At 35.7% G+C, this 21,667-nt stretch overlaps 1 protein-coding gene across 2 annotated transcripts in view; it reads right to left on the minus strand.

The window, feature by feature from the left end:
• The window catches only part of FSIP2 (fibrous sheath interacting protein 2), a 144,477-nt gene that overhangs the window by 79,313 nt on the left and 43,497 nt on the right, over positions 1–21,667 (minus strand). For both annotated transcript variants that reach the window (XM_055571991.1, XM_055571992.1), the window contains 4 exons: positions 13,133–13,245; positions 12,140–12,185; positions 10,834–10,940; positions 3,293–3,353 (listed from right to left, as the gene is read on the minus strand). In XM_055571991.1, coding sequence (XP_055427966.1) covers positions 3,293–3,353; positions 10,834–10,940; positions 12,140–12,185; positions 13,133–13,245 — 327 coding nt within the window. The remainder of the gene's footprint in view (positions 1–3,292; positions 3,354–10,833; positions 10,941–12,139; positions 12,186–13,132; positions 13,246–21,667) is intronic.

The raw sequence follows: 21,667 nt of genomic DNA on the forward strand, positions 1-21,667 counted from the left end.
CCTGCGTTCCCCATCCCAAACCCTCCTCCCTCCTCCCTCCCCATACCCTCCCTCTGGGTCGTCCCTGTGCACCAGCCCCAAGCGTCCAGCATCGTGCATTGAACCTGGACTGGCGACTTGTTTCATACATGATACCATACATGTTTCAATGCCATTCTCCCAAATCTCCCCACCCTCTCCCTCTCCCACAGAGTCCACAAGACTGATCCACACATCAGTGTCTCTCCTGCTGTCCCGTACACAGGGTCACTGCCACCATCCTTCTAAATTCCATACACATGCGTTAGTATACTGTATTGGTGTTTTTCTTTCTGGCTTACTTCACTCTGTATAATAGGCTCCAGTTTCATTCACCTCATTAGAACTGATTCAAATGTATTCTTTTTAATGGCTGAGTAATACTCCATTGTGTATATATACCTGATTTTTGTTTTATATATCTTTGTTGTTAGGTGTCTAATGGTTTATGATATTTATCTTCTTTGTGAATTGTATCTTTTACCATTAAAATTATTCATTTTCATTTAAAAATAAATTAAAAAACAAATTCAACAGACTTTAAAAATGAAAAAAAATTTTTTTTAATTGTAATTAAGAACTACCTAACAAAGTAACTCCTAGCCCAGACAGCTTCACAAATAAATTCTATACAATGTTTAAGGGAAATAAAAAATCATCCCAATATTCTACCTAGCTCTTCCAGAAGAAAATAAAAGATGAAACACTAATGAGAATAGCACAACCATGTCAAAAAGGTGTGAGAAGTAAAAATTATAAGCTAATCACTGTTACCACTACAGAAGCAAGAAATTAAAAACAAACTTAAGTAGACTGAATACAGGTGCAGAGAAAAATAATACATAATGGTCATATGATTATTATTTGAAGTAAGAAAAGATTGGGCTTCCCTGGTAGCTCAGATGGTAGAAAATCTGCTTGCAATGCAGGAGACCTGAATTCAATCCATAGGTTGGGAAGATTCCCTAGAAAAGAGAATGGCAACCCACTCTACTTCAGTATTCTTGCTTGGAAAATTCCATGGATTTGGGAGCCTGGCAAGCTACAATCCATGAGGTCACCAAGAAATGGACTCGACTGAGTGACTAACACTTGCACTTTCTTTCAAGAAAAGTTTGGAACAACATTTTGAAAAATCAACACAATTCATTAACCAGATAAAGGAAAAAAATCATATAACCATCTCAATAGATGTAAAACAAAAGCAAAATCCAGGTGGAAAAAACTCAACATCCAATCATAATGAAAGATCTTGCTTAGCAGTTTAAGACAACATCCTTAATATGCTAAGATCTAAAAAGAAAAAAAAAAATAAGCAGACATATTTGTTAAGTTTTCACTCTCAGCCTGGGAATAAAAAACTGCCTTGTTCAACACACACTAATGCTACTAGACAGTTAAAATATATATATAAAAAAATAAAGGGTTGAAAAGGAAGAAATATTGACACATGTAAGAAACAATAATATATACAGAATGTCTATATACAGAAAATAATCTGCAAATGAATTACTAGGAATAATAATTGAGGTTACCCAGGTTTCTGACTAATATAGAAAACAATTTTATTTCATTAGACTATTGATAAATATAAAAATACAAATTTAAAAGATACTCTTTAAAATATCATTAAAAAATCAAGCTCCCAGGAATAAATCCAATAGATATATTTAAGACACAAAAGCATAAATATTGTTGAGAGAAATTAAAGGAAACTTAAATATATTCTTGGAAAATTTATATGGAAAGGCAAAGGGCCAAGATACTCTCCTTGCTCTACTGGATATCAAGATATGTTACAAGGCTTTTGGAATTAGGACAGTGGAGTATTGGTTTGATAAGAAGATGGTAGGGAACTGCACTAATATATACAAATTATATATATATATATATATATATATATATATATATATATATATATAAACTATATCGGAAATCAAGATAATGACAGTATTTGGTGAGAAGAGAGAATATTGATTGGGAGTGAGTATAACTAGGCTTTCCTTCTACTAGATTTGCAATGTTCTATTTCTCCTATGTTGTGGTTTCATGGGTGTTTTCCTTTGTTAATTCATTAAGCTGTATATTGTTTTGTAATCTTTTCTGATTATGTTTTACTTCAATTTAAAGAATATACAAAAGTAAAACATGAGTGCAATTTATTTCTGAAATATGAAAATAGTATATGATAGAATCTATCAATATGATCCTTATAAATCAAAGGAGAAAATATCACATGATTATATCAATAGGTACTAGAAAAGATTTTTTTAAATATAAATTTATTTATTTTAATTGGAGGCTAATTACCAGATTTTTAAAATGACTTTATTTCACAAAATAAATTCATAATTTCAGCTGTAATATTCCTAATGATAGGAAAAACATTATTTAAAGATAATAAAGGTATATTTACCAAAAGCAATGGCAAATATCCTAAATGGTGAAACATCAAAACTATTTCAGGTAAAACCCCAAATTTAATAGGCATACTGTTAACTACCATGCCACTTATATTGGAAGTTCCAGTAATTATATTTAGAAAGGATATTAAAATGAGCACAAACACTTGGGAATTTTTAAGAATTTTGTCACATAATTATTTATTAAGAAAAAAGAGATATGAGCAAAAATATTAAAATTAACAAGAGATTTTCATGAGGTAATTCAATAAAAAATGAAAAACTTTACTGTGTTTCTCTAGCATTAGGAACCTATTTATACATGAATGTAGAAAAATATTTATAAAAATGATAAAATTACTTAGGAATAAACACACACAGAACCAATCTATATCATGTTTCACATATTTATGTGTCATATATGTATATAATAAAACAATATTCAAGGCAACTTCTCCATTGAAAAGGCACTCAATATTTAGAGAAAGAACAATTAATATTAAGTATCAATTTTCTCAAAATTAAAATAGAAAATTCCTTCTCCTCCTTCATGTCTTAATTATGACCTACTCTGTAAAGGCTTCTCTGAGGACCCTAGGTAGACCTATGCACTGTCTTCTTTATATTTTACATATATATATTACATATATTTATATGTGATATGTATGCACACCTTCTTTCTTTATTGTACTTACCTTATTGGGTTGTGGTTATTGGCATGTCTATCTCCTTATTACACTATAACTGAACTGTGGATTTTCTTTTTTCAGTCTTTAGCACTATACTTGGCATGAATCAGGAGCTCAATAAATGTTAGTTGAAAAAATGAATTAACAGACTGCATGATTTACTCAAGAGCTGTTGATATTTACCTGGTTTGCAAAACAGGCTTGGTCTCTTGGATCTTCCATTCCAGTCAACATTTATCTCCTTCTATATAATACAAACAACAAAACAAATATCTTCAAATATTTTTTTCCAGGATCTGATCAACTATTATTTATATATTTAAAACAAAAAGATTTATGATTTTTGAGAACTTCTCTTAAATGTAATTTTTTAAAGAAATGCACACATTTTGATGGCTATATTACATCTAGTATTTATAGAATTAAACAAATTTATAGTTATATTATAGGAGGGCCACAAGACTATGCACACGTGGTAATTTGCAAAGACTCAGGGGACTCAGAATATAGTGTATTCATATCTAATATTTATTATATTAATAGTAAAAGGATACACTATAGGATAAGTAAAGGGAAAAGACAGCAGAAGTCTGGGAAAATATAAGCACAGTTGCTTTACCCCTCCTGTGAAAGGACACATTTGAACATGCTCTTTTCTTCAGCAATAAAAGTACATGTGTGTAATGTTTTGGCCTCAGAAATCCATTAGAATCTCAGCATTTAAGGTTTTATTGAAGGTTCATCATGAAGACATCCTCTGCCTAATGCATATCTGAAATTATAGCCTCCCAAAAGGAAATCATATGTTCAACAAAAATCACATTTTCTGCAGAGTCTAGGTACATGTATGTACCTGTTCAGTTAGGGAATTTTCATATCAGTTAGAGAATGTTAGAAAAACCAAGTTCCCAAACACTAGCCACAGGCCAGTCTTGCAAGCAAGCCACTACAAAGTCAGCAGTCTCAAGCCTGTTCTTTTCTGCACAATATCATTTACTGTTAAATTAACTATCTTTGGAGTGCACTGATTAGTAAGGAAGCTAACTCACGGAATAAATGAACAGGTACTTTTTTTTTTAACACTAAAAGAAAAAACGTTTAAATAGAGCTGGAAGGCAGAGTGCAGATTCTCTGAATATATGAGAGTTTGAGAGCAGTGAATCAGGTGCAACAGACTTTTTCTTTTTGGGGGGCTACACTGTGTAGCTTGCAGGATCATAAGTTCCAGACCAGGTATGAAACGCAGACCTCCAACAGAGAAATGCCAAGTCCTAACCACTGGAGTGCCCGGGAATTTCACAACAGGCTTTAAAAATAAATTTTTTACAATTGAAGGATAATTGCTTTACAGAATTTTGTGGTTTTCTGTCATATATCAACAAGAATCAGCCATAGGTACACCCATGTCTCCTCCCTCCCATCCCATCCTTCAGCCTGTCCCAGACCCCTGTTTGAGTTGCCTGAATCAGACATCAAATTCCCATTGGCTATCTCTTTTACATATGGTATTATAAATTTCTATGTTACTCTCTTCATATTTCCCCTTCTCCCTCCTCTCATCCCACCATGTCCATAGGTCTGTTCTCTATGTCTGTTTCTCTACTGCTGCTCTGAATATAAATTCATCAGTGCTATCTCTTCAGACTCCATATATATGTGTCAGTATGCTATATTTGGAGAAGGCAGTGGCACCCCACTCCAGTACTCTTGCCTGAAAAATCCCATGGACGGAGGAGCCTGGTGGGCTGCAGTCTATGGGGTTACAAAGAGTCGGACGTGACTGAAGTGACTTAGCAGAAGCAGCAGCAGCATGCTATATTTACATTTCTCTTTCTGACTTACTTCACTATGTATAATAGGTTCTAGTTTCATCCACCTCATTGAATAGATTCAGATGTGTTCCTTTTTTTGGCTAAGTAGTATTCCATTGTGTGTGTGTATATATATATATATATATATATATATATATATATATATATAGCATAACTTCTTTATCCATTCATCTGTTGATGGACATCTGGGTTGCTTCCATGTTCTAGATATTGTATAAAGTGTAGCAATGAACATTGCGGGACATGTATCTTTTTCAATTTTGATTTCCTTAGGGTATATGTCTAGGAATAGGATTGCTGGGTCATATGGTGGTTTTATTCCTAGCTTTTTAAGGTGTCTCCATACTGTCTTCCTTAGTGGCTATATCAGTTTACTTTCCCGCCAGCAATGCAAGAGGATTCCCTTTTCTCCATACCCTCTCCAGCATTTATTGTTTGTAGACTTTTCAATGATGGGCATTCTGACTGATGTGAGGTGGTTTCTAATTTTAGTTTTGACTTGAACTTATCTAATAATGAGTGATGTTGAGCATCTTTTCATGTGGTTGTTAGCCATCTGTATGTCTTCTTTGGAGAAATGTCTCTTCAGGTTCCTTTCCCACTTTTTGACTGGGTTGTTTGCTTTCCTGGTATTGAGTTGTATGAGCTGCTTGTACATTTTGAAATTAATTCTTTATCATTGTTCCCTTTGTTATCATTTTCTTCCATTCCAAGGGTTGTTTTTTCACCTTGTTTGTAGTTTCCTTTGCTGTGCAAAAGCTTTTAAGTTTTATTACGTCCCACTTATTTACTTTTGTTTTTATTTCCATTACTCTAGGATGTGGGTCACAGAAGATCTTGCTTTGATTTACATCATTGAGTGTTCTGCCTATAAGAGTTTAATAGTTTCTGGTCTTACATTTAGGTCTTTAATCCATTTTGAGTAATCCATATCTTTGTGTATGGCATTAGGAAGTGTTCTAATTTCATTTTTTGCATGTAGCTGACCAGTTTTCCTAGCACCACTTATTGAAGAGGCTGTTTTGCCCCATTGTAAATTCTTGCCTCCTCTGTCAAAAATAAGGTACCCGTAGGTATGTAGGTTTATCTCTGGGTTCTCTATTTTGTTCCAATGGTCAATATTTCTGTTTTTGTGCCAGTACCATACTGTCTTGATAACTGTAGCATTTAAGTATAGTCTGAAGTCAGGAAGGTTGATTCTTCCAGTTCCATCCTTTTTTCTCAACACTGCTCTGGCTATTCATATGAATCATGAAATTTTTTGTTCTAGTTCTGTGAAAAATGCCATTGGTAATTTGATAGGGATAACATTGAATCTGCAGATTGCATTTGGTAGTATAGTCATTTTCACAATACTGATTCATCCTACCCAGGAACATGGAATATCTCTCCATCTCTTTATGTCATCTTTGACTTCTTTCATCAGTCACAGCTTTCTGTATACAGGTCATTTGTCTTCTTCCGTTCAGTTCAGTTCAGTCCTTCAGTCGTGTCTGACTCTTTGTGACCCCATGAATCGCAACACGCCAGGCCTCCCTGTCCATCACCAACTCCTGGAGTTCACCCAGACTCACGTCAATCGAGTCAGTGATGCCATCCAGCCATCTCATTCTCTGTCGTTCCCTTCTCCTCCTGCCCCCAATCACTCCCAGCATCAGAGTCTTTTCCAATGAGTCAACTCTTCGCATGAGGTGGCCAAAGTACTGGAGTTTCAGCTTTAGCATCATTCCTTCCAAAGAAATCCCAGGGCTGATCTCCTTCAGAATGGACTGGTTGGATCTCCTTGCAGTCCAAGGGACTCTCAAGAGTCTTCTCCAACACCACAGTTCAAAGGCATCAATTCTTCGGCGCTCAGCCTTCTTCACAGTCCAACTCTCACATCCATACATGACCACAGGAAAAACCATAGCCTCGACTAGATGGACCTTTGTTGGCAAAGTAATGTCTCTGCTTTTGAATATGCTATCTAGGTTGGTCATAACTTTCCTTCCAAAGAGTAAGCGTCTTGTAATTTCATGGCTGCAGTCACCATCTGCAGTGATTTTGAAGCCCAGAAAAATAAAGTCTGACACCGTTTCCCCATCTATTTCCCATGAAGTGATGGGACCGGATGCCATGATCTTCATTTTCTGAATGTTGAGCTTTAAGCCAACTTTTTCACTCTCCACTTTCACTTTCATCAAGAGGCTTTTGAGTTCCTCTTCACTTACTGCCGTAAGGGTGGTGTCATCTGCATATCTGAGGTTATTGATATTTCTCCTGGCAATCTTGATTCCAGCTTGTGTTTCTTCCAGTCCAGCGTTTCTCATGATGTGCTCTGCATATAAGTTAAATAAACGGTGACAGTATACAGCCTTGACGTACTCCTTTTCCTATTTGGAACCAGTCTGTTGTTCCATGTCCAGGTCTAACTGTGGCTTCCTGACCTGCATACAAATTTCTCAAGAGGCAGATCAGGTGGTCTGGTATTCCCATCTCTTTCAGAATTTTCCACAGTGGATTGTGATCCACACAGTCAAAGGCTTTGGCATAGTCAATAAAGCAGAAATAGATGTATTTCTGGAACTCTCTTGCTTTTTCTATGATCCAGTGGATGTTGGCAATTTGATCTCTGGTTCCTCTCCCTTTTCTAAAACCAGCTTGAACATCAGGAAGTTCACGGTTCACATATTGCTGAAGCCTGGCTTGGAGAATTTTGAGCATTACTTTACTAGTGTGTGAGATGAGTGCATATGTGCAGTAGTTTGAGCATTCTTTGGCATTGCCTTTCTTTGGGATTGGAATAAAAACTGACCTTTTCCAGTCTTGTGGCCATGGCTGAGTTTTCCAAATTTGCAGGCATATTGAGTGCAGCACTTTCACAGCATCATCTTTCAGGATTTGAAATAGCTCAACTGGAATTCCATCACCTCCACTAGCTTTGTTCATAGTGATGCTTTCCGAGGCCCACTTGACTTCACATTCCAGGATGTCTGGCTCTAGGTCAGTGATCACACCATCGTGATTATCTGGGTCGTGAAGATCTTTTTTGTACAGTTCTTCTGTGTATTCTTGCCATCTCTTCTTAATATCTTCTGCTTCTGTTAGGTCCATACCATTTCTGTCCTTTATTGTGCCCATCTTTGCATGAAATGTTCCCTTGGTATCTCTGATTTTCTTGAAGAGATCTCTAGTCTTTCCCATTCTGTTGTTTTCCTCTATTTCTTTGCACTGATTGCTGAAGAAGGCTTTCTTATCTCTCCTTGCTATTCTTTGGAACTCTGCATTCAGAGGCTTATATCTTTCCTTTTCAAATCCTTTGTTTTTCGCTTCTCTTCTTTTCACAGCTATTTGTAAGGCCTCCCCAGACAGCCATTTTGCTTTTTTGCATTTCTTTTCCAAGGGGATGGTCTTGATCCCTGTCTCCTGTACAATGTCAGGAACCTCATTCCATAGTTCATCAGGCACTCTATCTATCAGATCTAGGCCCTTAAATCTATTTCTCACTTCCACTGTATAATCATAAGGGATATGATTTAGGTCATACCTGTATGGTCTAGTGGTTTTCCCTACTTTCTTCAATTTAAGTCTGAATTTGGCAATAAGGAGTTCATGATCTGAGCCACAGTCGTCTCCTGGTCTTGTTTTTGCTGACTGTATGGAGCTTCTCCATCTTTGGCTGCAAAGAATACAATCCATCTGATTTCGGTGTTGACCATCTGGTGATGTCACGTGTATAGTCTTCTCTTGTGTTGTTGGAAGAGGGTGTTTGTTATGATCAGTGCATTTTCTTGGCAAAACTCTATTAGTTTTTGCCCTGCTTCATTCTATATTCCAAGGCCAAATTTGCCTGTTACTCCAGGTGTTTCTTGACTTCCTACTTTTGCATTCCAGTCCCCTATAATGAAAAGGACATCTTTTTTGGGTGTTAGTTCTAAAAGGTCTTGTAGGTCTTCATAGAACCATTCAATTTCAGCTTTTCAGCGTTCCTTTTTGGGGAATAGACTTGGATTACTGTGATATTGAATGGTTTGCCTTGGAAATAAACAGAGATCATTCTGTCGTTTTTGAGATTGCATCCAAGTACTGCATTTCGGACTCTTTTGTTGACCATGATGGCTACTCCATTTCTTCGGAGGGATTCCTGCTCGCAGTAGTAGATATAATGGTCATCTGAGTTAAATTCACCCATTCCAGTCCATTTCAGTTTGCTGATTCCTAGAATGTCGACATTTACTCTTGCCATCTCTTGTTTGACCACTTCCAATTTGCCTTGATTCATGGACCTGACATTCCAGGTTCCTATGCAGTAGTGCTCTTTACAGCTTCGGACCTTGCTTCTCTGTCTTCTTAGGAAGGCTTATTCCTAGATATTTTATTCTTTTTGTTGCAATGGTGAATGGTATTGATTCCTTAATTCCTTTCTGATTTTTCAATGCTAGTATATAGGAGTGCAAGTGATTTCTGTGTGTTGACCTTGTATCCTGCAAGTTTGTTGAATTTGTTGATTACTAGAGCTAATCAGTGAATTCACAATAGACTTTTTAAATTCCCAAATCTAAGAGTTGAACACAGACCATCAGACATACATTTTCTGATAGTGGTAAGCTTTGTACATGTTAGAAACAGGATGTAATACTTTTCATAATAAAATTCAAATGGTATTGCTTATAATAAAGTAGATATTTGTGAACATTTCATATTCATTTTCAAGAAATACACATGGCAAATTTAAGAATACACACATTACTCAAAAAAGGTCAACAATAAAATGTATTTAAAGAAGTTTTTCATTTTTTTGTTGTTTTGGTTTTTAGTAAATGACATAGTCTTTAATATTTGTTGGGCAATATGAGGACTTTAGATGTTAAGAGTTAGTAAAAAATTTCTTTTTCATGCTTAATGTGGTTATTAACACAGCAGAACATTGAAACGTAAACTGCTTGTTCATAATAAAACTGTGCTACAGAAAAACATATTATATTAATCACACATTTATGAATTTATATAATGGACTCTTTCAAAAATAATGCTTTAGAGGACATAGAGAATGATGTTACTTTCTACTGTAATCAAATAGAATTCATTTAGAAAAATTTTAATACATTTCCAGTATACTGAAATCTCTTTCAAATCATGTTAACTTTTTAAGAGTTCAACCAGTTAACACTGTGCTGCTAACGTAATGGAAGATGTGGTTTTTGACTCCTGTGATAGGAAGTTGGCAACCCACAGAGAAAGGTATCTATGTATCTATGTTATACCCAGATGTCATACCCTGAACTTTGGCTGGTAACTTTTCAAAAATAATTAACTAATCATTAGTCAAAAGGCAATGGGAAGAGATGGTCTGTCTCAGAACAATCTATCAGCACCATCCAAAGCCCAATCAAATAAGCCTAATCTGATACTTTCTCTGAAGGTTGCAGGTATGTCCCATGAACTATATGTTGCAGCCTATTTTGGGGAAATTTTATGGTATGATTAATTTCAGCGAGTAAAGTTGTTCTCAGAGAAAGCAATGGCACCCCACTCCAGTACTCTTGCCTGGAAAATCCCATGGACGGAGGAGCCTAGTAGGCTGCAGTCCATGGGGTCGCTGAGGGTCAGACATGACTGAGCGACTTCACTTCCACTTTTCACTTTCATGCATTGGAGAAGGAAATGGCATCCCACTCCAGTGTTCTTGCCTGGAGAATCCCAGGGATGGGGGAGCCTGGTGGGCTGCCGTCTATGGGGTCGCACAGAGTCGGGCATGACTGAAGCGACTTAGCAGCAGCAGCAGCAGCAGCAGTAGCAGCAGCAAAGTTGTTCTGTATAGTAGTTTCATGAATGAATTTTTTTAACCAATGATGATCATAAAATAGTACTTCATTTATTATTTGCATTTGGAGCAAAGGAAATATTATATACCTCAACTTTTGAATGATTCAAATAAGTCATTGAAGATCTGGGAAAATTTCTTGTAGCTGAATTCTGAGGTGAAATCACTGAATCTTGAGTTGAGAAACATGGCTCCCCTGGACAAACAAGAGAAACAATTACATACAAAAACATAATATTGCTGGATTAAGGATGAATGTTCATGAAAAGAACTGATTCAATGTTCTCCCTGCTGACTGAGCTCAATCACTGGGTTACATCAATCAGGGATTCACCTGAGTTAAGGCAGTATCACCAAGAATAACATGTGCTTAGTTGATGTTCAGTGCCTACAAATTTCCAGTGGCTCACCACTGCCCTCAAAACCAAGTCTGAGATCCTTAACCTCTGATCCTAATTCATATACTACTATGCCAATTTAATTCCTATAGTCACAAATCACTGGCAGATTTAACTGGAAATTTGCATTTCATTCTGTCTGCAATGGAAAACCATTCACAACTTGAATAGGGGAATAACCAAAACTGTGTTTTAGGAAAATTGCTTTTATACCAAAATATATAGTAAATTAAAAAGAAGAGGAAGAGGTTGGGGAAAGATTACTGAAATATTCAAGGATGGACAAAACAAAGTCAGCAGTTGTGGGAATGGAAAAGAGGAGAGGGGAAGAGGAATTAAGGAGGTATGTTAGAAAGAGACTGGTAATGTTGGGATACAAAATTTAAGAAAGAGGAAGAGTCAAAGATTAGTCAAGTTTTGTGCCTGGGTAAAAACAGGAGGATGAAGAATTTGATTTTTGTATTGAATCTGACGTGGTCATTGGATACTACATGGAGGGTTCTAGCATGTTCTATGTGTGTATACTGTAGGATATGCATGGAAGTGCTTTGGGTGACTTCCAGAAATCTAACAACATGCAGAAAAACTTAGCTTTTGTATATTCCATTCAAGAGGAGATACAAATTAGGATATATTGCCTATGAGGATATATGGCAGTGGGACACGAGGGCCTTCCTGGGAAGTGCTCTGTATTGTAACCTACTGAACCATAGTATGCCAGTACCTTACTCTGTTTATCACTGGAACAGTTACAGCAGGTATTCTAACTTGCCCACACCTCACAATTTTCAAAAACCATCCTCATCAAGCAATCATTCAAATATATAGGCTAATTTAAAAATCAAAATTCAGAAATAGTTTCATATCATGCTTTATTTTCCAAAATAACCATGACTTTTATAATCAAATAAAACAACTTGAGAAACTACATGGTGAAACCATAATTAGGTACTTAACAAATAACAGAACAATTATGAAATGTTTTTTATTTTCTTACCTCTATCATCAAAAACACTTGGTTTTTCACTTGCCTTTCCATCTTTCTAAATGGCACAACATTAGAGATAAGAACATTCATTAGTAACTTTACTTCTTAAAGAGATTTGCCTTCCATCAGTCAACCAAATTAATACAGATTTTCTTGTATTTAATCTTCCAACTCTCTCATGAAAACTGTCTCAGGGGCAATACTTAATACCAGCTTCCTAGGGTACCTTCTACAGGTAGGTACTAGTTCTATAGGTATTTCACTAGTTCAAAATTGAGTTTAGTATGTGGCCAGTGGGGAAGATCCCCTGGAGAAGAAAATGGCAACCCACTCCAGTACTCTTGCCTGGAAAATTCCATGGACAGAGGAGCCTTGTAGGCTACAGTCCATGGGGTCGCAAAGAGTCAGACACGACTGAGTGACTTCACTTCTTCCAGTATTCCATACTTTGTTTAAATTCATGGTAATCTATTTAATGGCTGATTCTAAAAACTTTAGTCATTTGCTTTGTTTCAGGGAAGTACAATCCAAACTATTCTAATCCAATTAATGCTTTAAAAACACATTGCTTAGAATCAAAATAAAATGTATCATTCCATATTCTTTACTTACTGTAAAACATTTTTTTTGTGTGTCTATCTGCTTCCCTAAATAATAAGTCCTCAGGAGAGAAGATTATGTATCCTATGTGACCAGTTTATTCATTTTCTCTTCCTTCTGGAAAAAGCCACAGGGCTTTGGCCAACAGATGCTCAATAGATATTAGATATTATCATTGCAGTTGCTAAATGATTGTTTGGATTAGTTTCTGCTAAATTACATAGTGAATTTAGCACAAAGGTAAATCAGTACATATAGGGGAAAGGATCAGTTCTCAGGAATAGACCCTAATATACCTAACAGATAAGTTAACATGCTAGAGAAGGAGGTGGTTCATAGAAGCAACAGTTAACTAGATAAGTTAATAATCAGCATACAAAAGTTTGAGACATAATTTTATACCTTTTTTTCAGTATCATCTTGTGCATCTGGCTGACAAACAACAGCAGGTACAGGTTTTTTGGCAATATTCTTTGAACTACTTAGAGATCTCTGAAGAGTGTTTACACAGGGTCCTAAAAGTAAATGAAAGAGAAACAGCATATTTTTAAAAATAACTCACTGAAGTATAATTGAAGTAACATAAACTGTACTTATTTTAACTGTATGGTTTCCTGAATTTAAAAATATGCTCATAACTGTGAAGCCATCACTACAACCAAAATAAAATTTATAATAACCCCCTGAAGGTTCTCTCATTCACCTGTAATCCATCTATCTCTTTATTCCCACTCTCTGACAACACTGCTCTGTACTTCTAACACAAGATTTATTTGCATTTTCTAGAATTTTGATAGGAATGGTATCATATAGTATGTATTCTTTTTTTGCCTGGCTTCTTTCACTCAACATAATACTGTATGTTTTAAAAATTCATTCCTTTTATCTCTAAAAATTATTCCATTGCAATGGATTTGTCACAATTATTTTTATCTACTCCCCTGTTGTTTGAGATTTACAGTTTTGGCAACTTACAAATATTTAGGAATTTACCTGCACAAGTTTTTGTGAGTATATGTTTTCATTTTTATTGAGTAAATACATGGTAGTAGATGGCTAGATCATATGGTAGGTGTATGTCTAATTTTAAGAAATGTCAAACTGTTTTCCAAAGTGGTTGTACCATATCATACTATTCAGCAGTGTATCAAAATTTTAATTCTTCCACAACCTTGTCACACTTAATAGGCAGAAGAAAAGAAATAAGATCTAAGTGAAAAGGAAATAGAAAAACAAGAGAAAATAAACAGTTTAAATAAAACTGATAAGTCAGACTGATCAGGAAAAAGAGAAGACACAGAGATAATGGCATAACAGAGTCTGTGCTGCTGCTGCTAAGTCACTTTAGTCGTGTCTGACTCTGTGCGACCCCATAGACGGCAGCCCACCAGGCTCCCCCGTCCCTGGGATTCTCAAGGCAAGAACACTGGAGTGGGTTGCCATTTCCATAATGCTAAAAATAATAAATTATGAAAAGGTATAGCAATAACTTATAAAATGAGATATATTTTCCATCAAAAACAAAAAATTACCAAATCACATTCATGAACAAATAGAAAATATGAAGAACATATCTATTTAATAAATGGAATGTGTACTTTAAAACATTTCCACAAAGAAAACTCTAGGCTCAAATGACTTTCCTTCTGAATTATGCAACATACCAAAGGAAGAATTTACACTAATTCTACACAAATTCATCCAGAAAAATGAAGAGGAGTGAACTCATCTCCTAACTCATACTTTGAGACCAGAATCACTCACATATAAAAATCATATAAAAATTACAAGACACTACAAGAAAAATTCAGTCAATATCCTCCCATGCCAAAAGATGTAAAAATTATAAATAAACTGAATCTAACAACATATACTAGAAAATAATACGTAATGAATAAGTGATGTTTATCCCAAGAACATAAGGTGGTTTATTATTCAAAAATATGTCAAAGTAACTTACCACAGTAGGAGCAAAAAGAAGGAAATTTAGATGATTATCTCCAAGATGCAAGGAAAAACATGGGAAAACTCAACACCCATTCATGATGAAACTTCTTAGTGAATGGGAGTATGAGAGGATATGTCTTTCCTTTGTTAAAAGTTATCTTCAAATCTCTAGAGCTAATATTTTAGTTTATATTGATCACTTAGCCTTAAATTTTAGAACAAGATCAGGATGTAGACAATCACCTTTTTGTTCAACATTGTTCTGGAAGTCCTGGCCAGCAAGAAAAAGAAATGAAAGGTGAACCCACAAAAATTCCAAATGACAGTTGTAGAAACTAGAGAGCTGAAAAGATACATGCATGCCAATGTTCAAAGCACTGCTATTTACAATAGTCAGGATATGGAAATAATTCAAGTGCCCATCAGCAAATGATTGGCTTAAGATACACATACATACACACAAAATGGAATATTATGTGGCCATGAAAAGAATGAGATATTGCCATTTGCAGTAACATGGATGGACCCAGAGAGAATATTATGCTCAGTGAAGTCAGTCATATGAAAGTGAAAGTGAAGTCGCTCAGTCATGTCCAACTCTTTGTGACCCCATGGACTGTAGCCTACCAGGCTTCTCTGTCCATGGGATTCTTCAGGCAAGAATACTGGAGTGGGTTACCATTTCCTTCTCCAGGGGATCTTCCGGACCCAGGGATTGAACCTGGGTCTCCCGCATTGCAGGCAGACACTTTAACCTCTGAGCCACCAGGAAAGGCTATAGAGAGAGACAAACACTTTATGATATCACTTATATGTGGAATCTAAAAGGTAATACAAGTGAATCTCTACAAAACGGAACCAGACTTACAGACTTAGAAAACAAAACGGTTACATAGGGGAGATGGAGTAAGGGAGAGACAAATTAATATAGGATTAATAGATACAAACTATATTCATAAAATAGATAAAACAACAAGGATTTGATGTATAGCACAAGGAATTATATTCAATAGCTTGTAATAACCTCTAATGGAATATAATTTACAAAAAACCCTGAATAATGTTTACACCTGAAACTAACATAATACTGTAAATAAACTATACTTCAACTAAAAATTAAAATTTCTATGGAAATGCAATGGCCCTAGAACAACCAAGTTAACCTAGAAAAACTATTAATGTTGGAGAACTCAAACTGCCAAATTTCAAGACTTATTATAAGGCTAAAGTAATTAATAGAATACTGTTTTCACATAAGGGTAAACAGACCAATGAAACAAAACAGCATGTCCAGAAATAGGTCCAACTATATATATCACTTCATCTTTTCAAAGATGCCAATGAAATTCATTGGCTGAAAACAACTGAATGTGTACAGAATAAGCTTCTCAGTTAACAAGAAAGCTAACAAAAATCAATAGGGTTGTGTCAAAAAGGACTCAAGAGTTATCTTGAAGGGGCTCTCACCTGCTAGAGCTGCATAAACAAGCACAAACAAGCACAGTATATAATTACTGTGCTTGTTTATTTCAGCATAAACAAGCACAGTAATAGCATTATGGACAGTTTCCCTGGTAGGTCAGTGTGTAAAGAATCCCACTGAATGCAGGAAACTGCCAGTAATGCAAGAGAGTCAGGTTTGATCTCTGGGTCGGCAAGATCCCCTGGAGGAGGGCATAGCAACACACTCCAGTATTCTTGCCTGGACAATCCTACTGACAGAGGATCCTGGTGGGCTACAGTCCATAGTGTTACAAAGAGTTGGACATGACTGAAGCGACATAGCACACATGCATGGAAGATGCTACTGAAATAATTTATTATTTTGAAAACTAATAAATGATGTTAAAATATTAAGCATCAGTCTGCTATTCTTAAATATCTGTATCACAATGTAACCAATCAGAAGTTGAGGGTAAATTTCTTTTTATTAGACCATTCTAATTTATAAAGAAGAGATGATGGAATTAACCCAATTTTGAAACCTATAATTAATTCATGGATCAGGCCTTGAGCACAAATGGCTGTTAATATCACAAAGAGAAAAACAGTGCAGTATTATGGTGCTTCCTGATAGAAAGATACAGCACCATCTATGAATCAACCTTGCTAAAGAACCTGAATCAGAAAGTAAATAAACTAATACTTTACTAGAAATACAGAAGAAATAACATACACCATATAGATGCAATCAGCAAAAGTTCAGTCACTGAGGAGCTCAACAAGGCAAGCAATTCAATTTCTGAAACAAACAAACTATAGTTTGAAAAAAGAGGAGGAAGGGAAGGAGGGAAGAAGAGGGATATATGGAAGGAGAATCCATAGATTAAAAGAGAAGATACAAACCATTGCAATATTTGTCAATGTAGATTCAAAGTAACTTCCAAATATTTTTGTGATATTTATGAGATTACTGGAAAGCTGAATAGTGATTTAATGTTTGATTACATTAAGGACTTCCCTTAAGGGCTTCCCTGATGGCTCAGATGGTAAAGCATTTGCCTGCAATTCGGGAGACCTGGGTTCGATCCCTGGGTTGGGAATATCCCCTGGAGAAGGAAATGGCAACCCACTCCAGTACGCTTGCCTGGAAAATCCCATGGACGGAGGAGCCTGGTAGGCTACATTCCATGGGGTCGCAAAGAGTTGAACACAACTGAGTGGCTTCACTTTCTTTCACTTTACATTAATGACTTATTCATTTGTGTAATGCGATCATGGTATTGTGGTTATGCGTTAAAAATAATCCTTATCTTTTAGGTACATAATAATATACTGATGGATGAAATAATGTGTGTGGCGTGCTTTAAAACAATAGGGCACCAGGGAGAAGTTGAGGGCACAGACAAAACAAAATAATCCATGAATTGTTGAAATTGAAAGAGAGGCACATAAGTATTCTGTTGGTTTTTGCTTATGTTTGAAATGTTTAATAAGAAAGGCTAAAAATGCCATTAACAAAATGATGAAAATATTTCCCACAAATAAGGTAAAAGATTAATAATTTTTCAATATCAAAGAGAATTCATACAAATGAGCCTGAAAAAGTAACAAAATATACAAACTATAATGAAAATATGTGAAATTTTATTGTACTGAATTAAGAATTCCTTCACATCAAAAGATAATTGAAAAAAAATAGATATATGTATATGTTACTTTTCTGTACACCTGAAACTAACACAAAATTGTTAAATCAGCTATACTCCAATAGAAAAAAAGTTAAGATAAAAAGAATAAAAATAACCAGAAACATCAGGAGTTAAAAGGCAACCAAAATGTAAATTATTTGACTAAATATAATAGACTGTCTACCTCTGTTTAGTTATTTAAATAATGATTACATTGTCTGAGTGCATGTTTGGTGTATGTAGACGTAATATATAAGGTACCTAATAACAAAGGGGAGAGGAATAAGGAAACATATACAGTGGTAAGATTTCCACATTTTACACTTTACATTTAACATAAAGAGGTAAGAATGTCTAGTCAGAGTTGATTGTGATAAGCTAAGTAAGTATACTATTACCTTGAACAAAAACACTAAAATATCTGTACAAAGAGATATAGTAAAAACAATAGCCACAAACAACAGGGAATCAAATTTTTAAAATACCATGTACAATAGTACCAAAAATGAAGCACTTATTCATAAATATAACAGAACATATGCAAGATTTCTAAGCTGAAAACTACAAAACACTTATGAAAGAAATCAAGGGTGACCTAAACAAATAGGAAGAAATACAACGTTTATGGATTGGAAGACCCTATAAAGATTTATTTCTCTTTCATTCAAAAATCCTGGCATATTTTTTGATGTAAAGCTGAGTATAAAACTAATACTCAGGCAAATGAATTAAAATGTCCATTAAAAACTGGGAAGAAAAATAAACTTGCTGGAAATTATACTACTTCACTTTAAGACAATAACAAGCTACAATAATCAAAGATAGTGCAATATGGGCAAAAGGATAGACATACTGAATAATCAGAAATGGAAAACTGAAAGGCAAGTCACAGATTAAAATATTTTCAAATCACATACCTGAAAAAGACTTATATTCAGAATATATTAGTAACTTTCAAAATTCAATAGTAAGAAAACTGTCCAAATAAAAATGAGTAAAAGGCTTCAACAGCTACTTCATTAGGCAGGATTTACAAAAGGCAAAAAGCATATGAAAAAATACTCATCATCATTAGACATCAGAAAAATACAAATGAAAGCCACAGTGATATACCATTACATCTATATAAATAGCTAAAATAAAAAAATACTGATAACATCAACGGTTGCAAGGATGCATAGCAAATAGATCTCTCATGCATTACTAATGGGGGATACAGAATGTTATAGCTGCTCTAAGAAATAGGCAATTCTTTATAAACTTCAACATTCACAATAATAATCCCTTGTTCACACAAAAAGCTTAATGTACACTTAGTGTATACTTCTGATCTTTCTATTCATAATCACCCAAATCTGGAAACAACCAAATTTTCTTCAACTGACATATGCAGAAGTAAATCCATTGCATACACACAAAGGAAATAATAAGGAGTAAACTACTGACAAATGAAATAATTTGAATGAATTTCAAAGACACTATGTTGAATGAAAGGAACAATTATCAAAATGTCCATTTAAAAGACATTTTCCAAAGGAAAAAGAACTGTAGTGATGGACAACATATCAGTAGTTGCCTGGGCTTATCAGTTGGAGGAAGGAATGTATGACTGCCAAAGAACATTTTTGGAATGTTGGAAATGTTATGATTTTGATAGAAGTCACACAATTTCATATGTGTTAAAACTCATGCAATTACATAAAACCATTCCATTTTGCTTTAAAGTAATTTAAAAACCAAGATAAATTACCTTCAGATCTTTTTTTTTTTGAGAATGTAAAAATATAGAGACAAGAAGCTGGAACTGTAGAGAATTCTGACCTCTGAACTCTGCTTGGATTGTTGCTAATTACAAAATGTTGAGACACTGCCCATAATAGTGGATAGGCTATTACACCATATGGAGTTCATAGTCAGTGCAACGGTGAGAGGCAAAGTTAGGAGGTTTGATTATGGTGAATGAGAGAGAGGAACACTTTTAATATATAATTGTGATATCACTACTGTACATTTCTAAAGTTCATTAAAAAAGAATGACTCACATGTCAATCTTTAGGAGTGGAGAGTAGAAAATAGTACTGCCCCACCGCCCCCAGATAAAGTATTAATACAGTTTGAGAATTCATTTTTGTCTTTCAGTTATACTTAATTAAATTTATACTTTAGATACCTGGAGAACTGTCACAGATAGACTGGTAACATGGTGAGGCTTAAAATAGTACTTTACATTTACCATTCTTTCCTCCAATAACACTGAGATATTTTGACATCAGTTCAGTTCAGTTCAGTCGCTCAGTCGTGTCCGACTCTTTGCGACCCCATGAATCGTAGCACGCCAGGCCTTCCTGTCGATCACCAACTCCCGGAGTTCACTCAAACTCACGTCCATCGAATCGATGATGCCATCCAGCCATCTCATCCTCCGTCGTCCCCTTCTCCTCCTGCCCCCAATCCCTCCCAACATCAGAGTCTTTTCCAATGAGTCAACTCTTCGCATGAGGTGGCCAAAGTACTGGAGTTTCAGCTTTAGCATCATTCCTTCCAAAGAACACCAAGGACTGATCTCCTTTGGAATGGGCTGGTTGGAACTCCTTGCAGTCCAAGGGACTCTCAAGAGTCTTCTCCAACACCACAGTTCACAAGCATCAATTCTTCAGTGCTCAGCTGTCTTCACAGTCCAATTCTCACATCCATACATGACCATAGGAAAAACCATAGCCTTGACTAGACAGACCTTTGTTGGCAAAGTAATGTCTCTGCTTTTCAATATGTTATCTAGGTTGGTCATAACTTTCCTTCCAAGGAATAAGCGTATTTTAATTTCATGGCTGCAATCACCATCTGCAGTGATTTTGGAGCCCAGAAAAATAAATTCTGACACTGTTTCCACTGTTTCCCCATCAATTTCCCATGAAGTGATGGGACAAGATGCCATGATTTTCGTTTTCTGAATGTTGAGCTTTAAGCCAACTTTTTCACTCTCCTCTTTCACTTTCATCAAGAGGCTTTTTAGGCCCTCTTCACTTTTTGCCACAAGGGTGGTGTCATCTGCATATCTGAGGTTATTGATATTTCTCCTGGCAATCTTGATTCCAGCTTGTACTTCTTCCATCCCACCGTTTCTCATGATGTACTCTGCATAGAAGTTAAATAAGCAGGGTGACAATATACAGCCTTGATGTACTCCTTTTCCTATTTGGAAACAGTCTGTTGTTCCATGTCCAGTTCTAACTGTTGCTTCCTGACCTGCATATAGGTTTCTCAAGAGGCACTGATTTTGACATCAGTGAGAAGTAAATAGCAACCCACTCCAGTATTCTTGCCTGGATAATTCCATGAACAGAGGAGCCTGGTGGGCTACAGTCCATTGGATCACAGAGAGTCAGACATGACTAAATGACTAACTTTCTTTTCTAAGACAATTCTGACCTTCATTAAACACTAGAGTTTTAGAAAACCATTCTGCATAGGATAACTGCTTCGGAAACTGAGAATTTAGTTTTATTGTCTCTATTTAGTGGATATGTGGCTTGTGTTGTCATAATTGTATATGTTGTAAGTAATTCCTTGGTGTTTTATTAAAAAACAACAACAACAACAACAAAAAAAAAACTTTTTGGGACCCACATGGGAGGAATGATGCTAAAGCTGAAACTCCAGTACTTTGGCCCCCTCATGAGAAGAACTGACTCATTGGAAAAGACTCTGATGCTGGGAGGGATTGGGGGCAGGAGGAAAAGGGGACGACAGAGGATGAGATGGCTGTATGGTGTCACTGACTCGATGGACGTTGAGTCTGAGTGAACTCCAGGAGTTGGTGATGGACAGGGAGGCCTGGCGTGCTGTGATTCATGGGGTC

The sequence above is a fragment of the Bubalus kerabau genome, chromosome 3 (assembly GCF_029407905.1).
Source record: "Bubalus kerabau isolate K-KA32 ecotype Philippines breed swamp buffalo chromosome 3, PCC_UOA_SB_1v2, whole genome shotgun sequence".
Taxonomy (NCBI): Eukaryota; Metazoa; Chordata; class Mammalia; order Artiodactyla; family Bovidae; genus Bubalus; species Bubalus kerabau.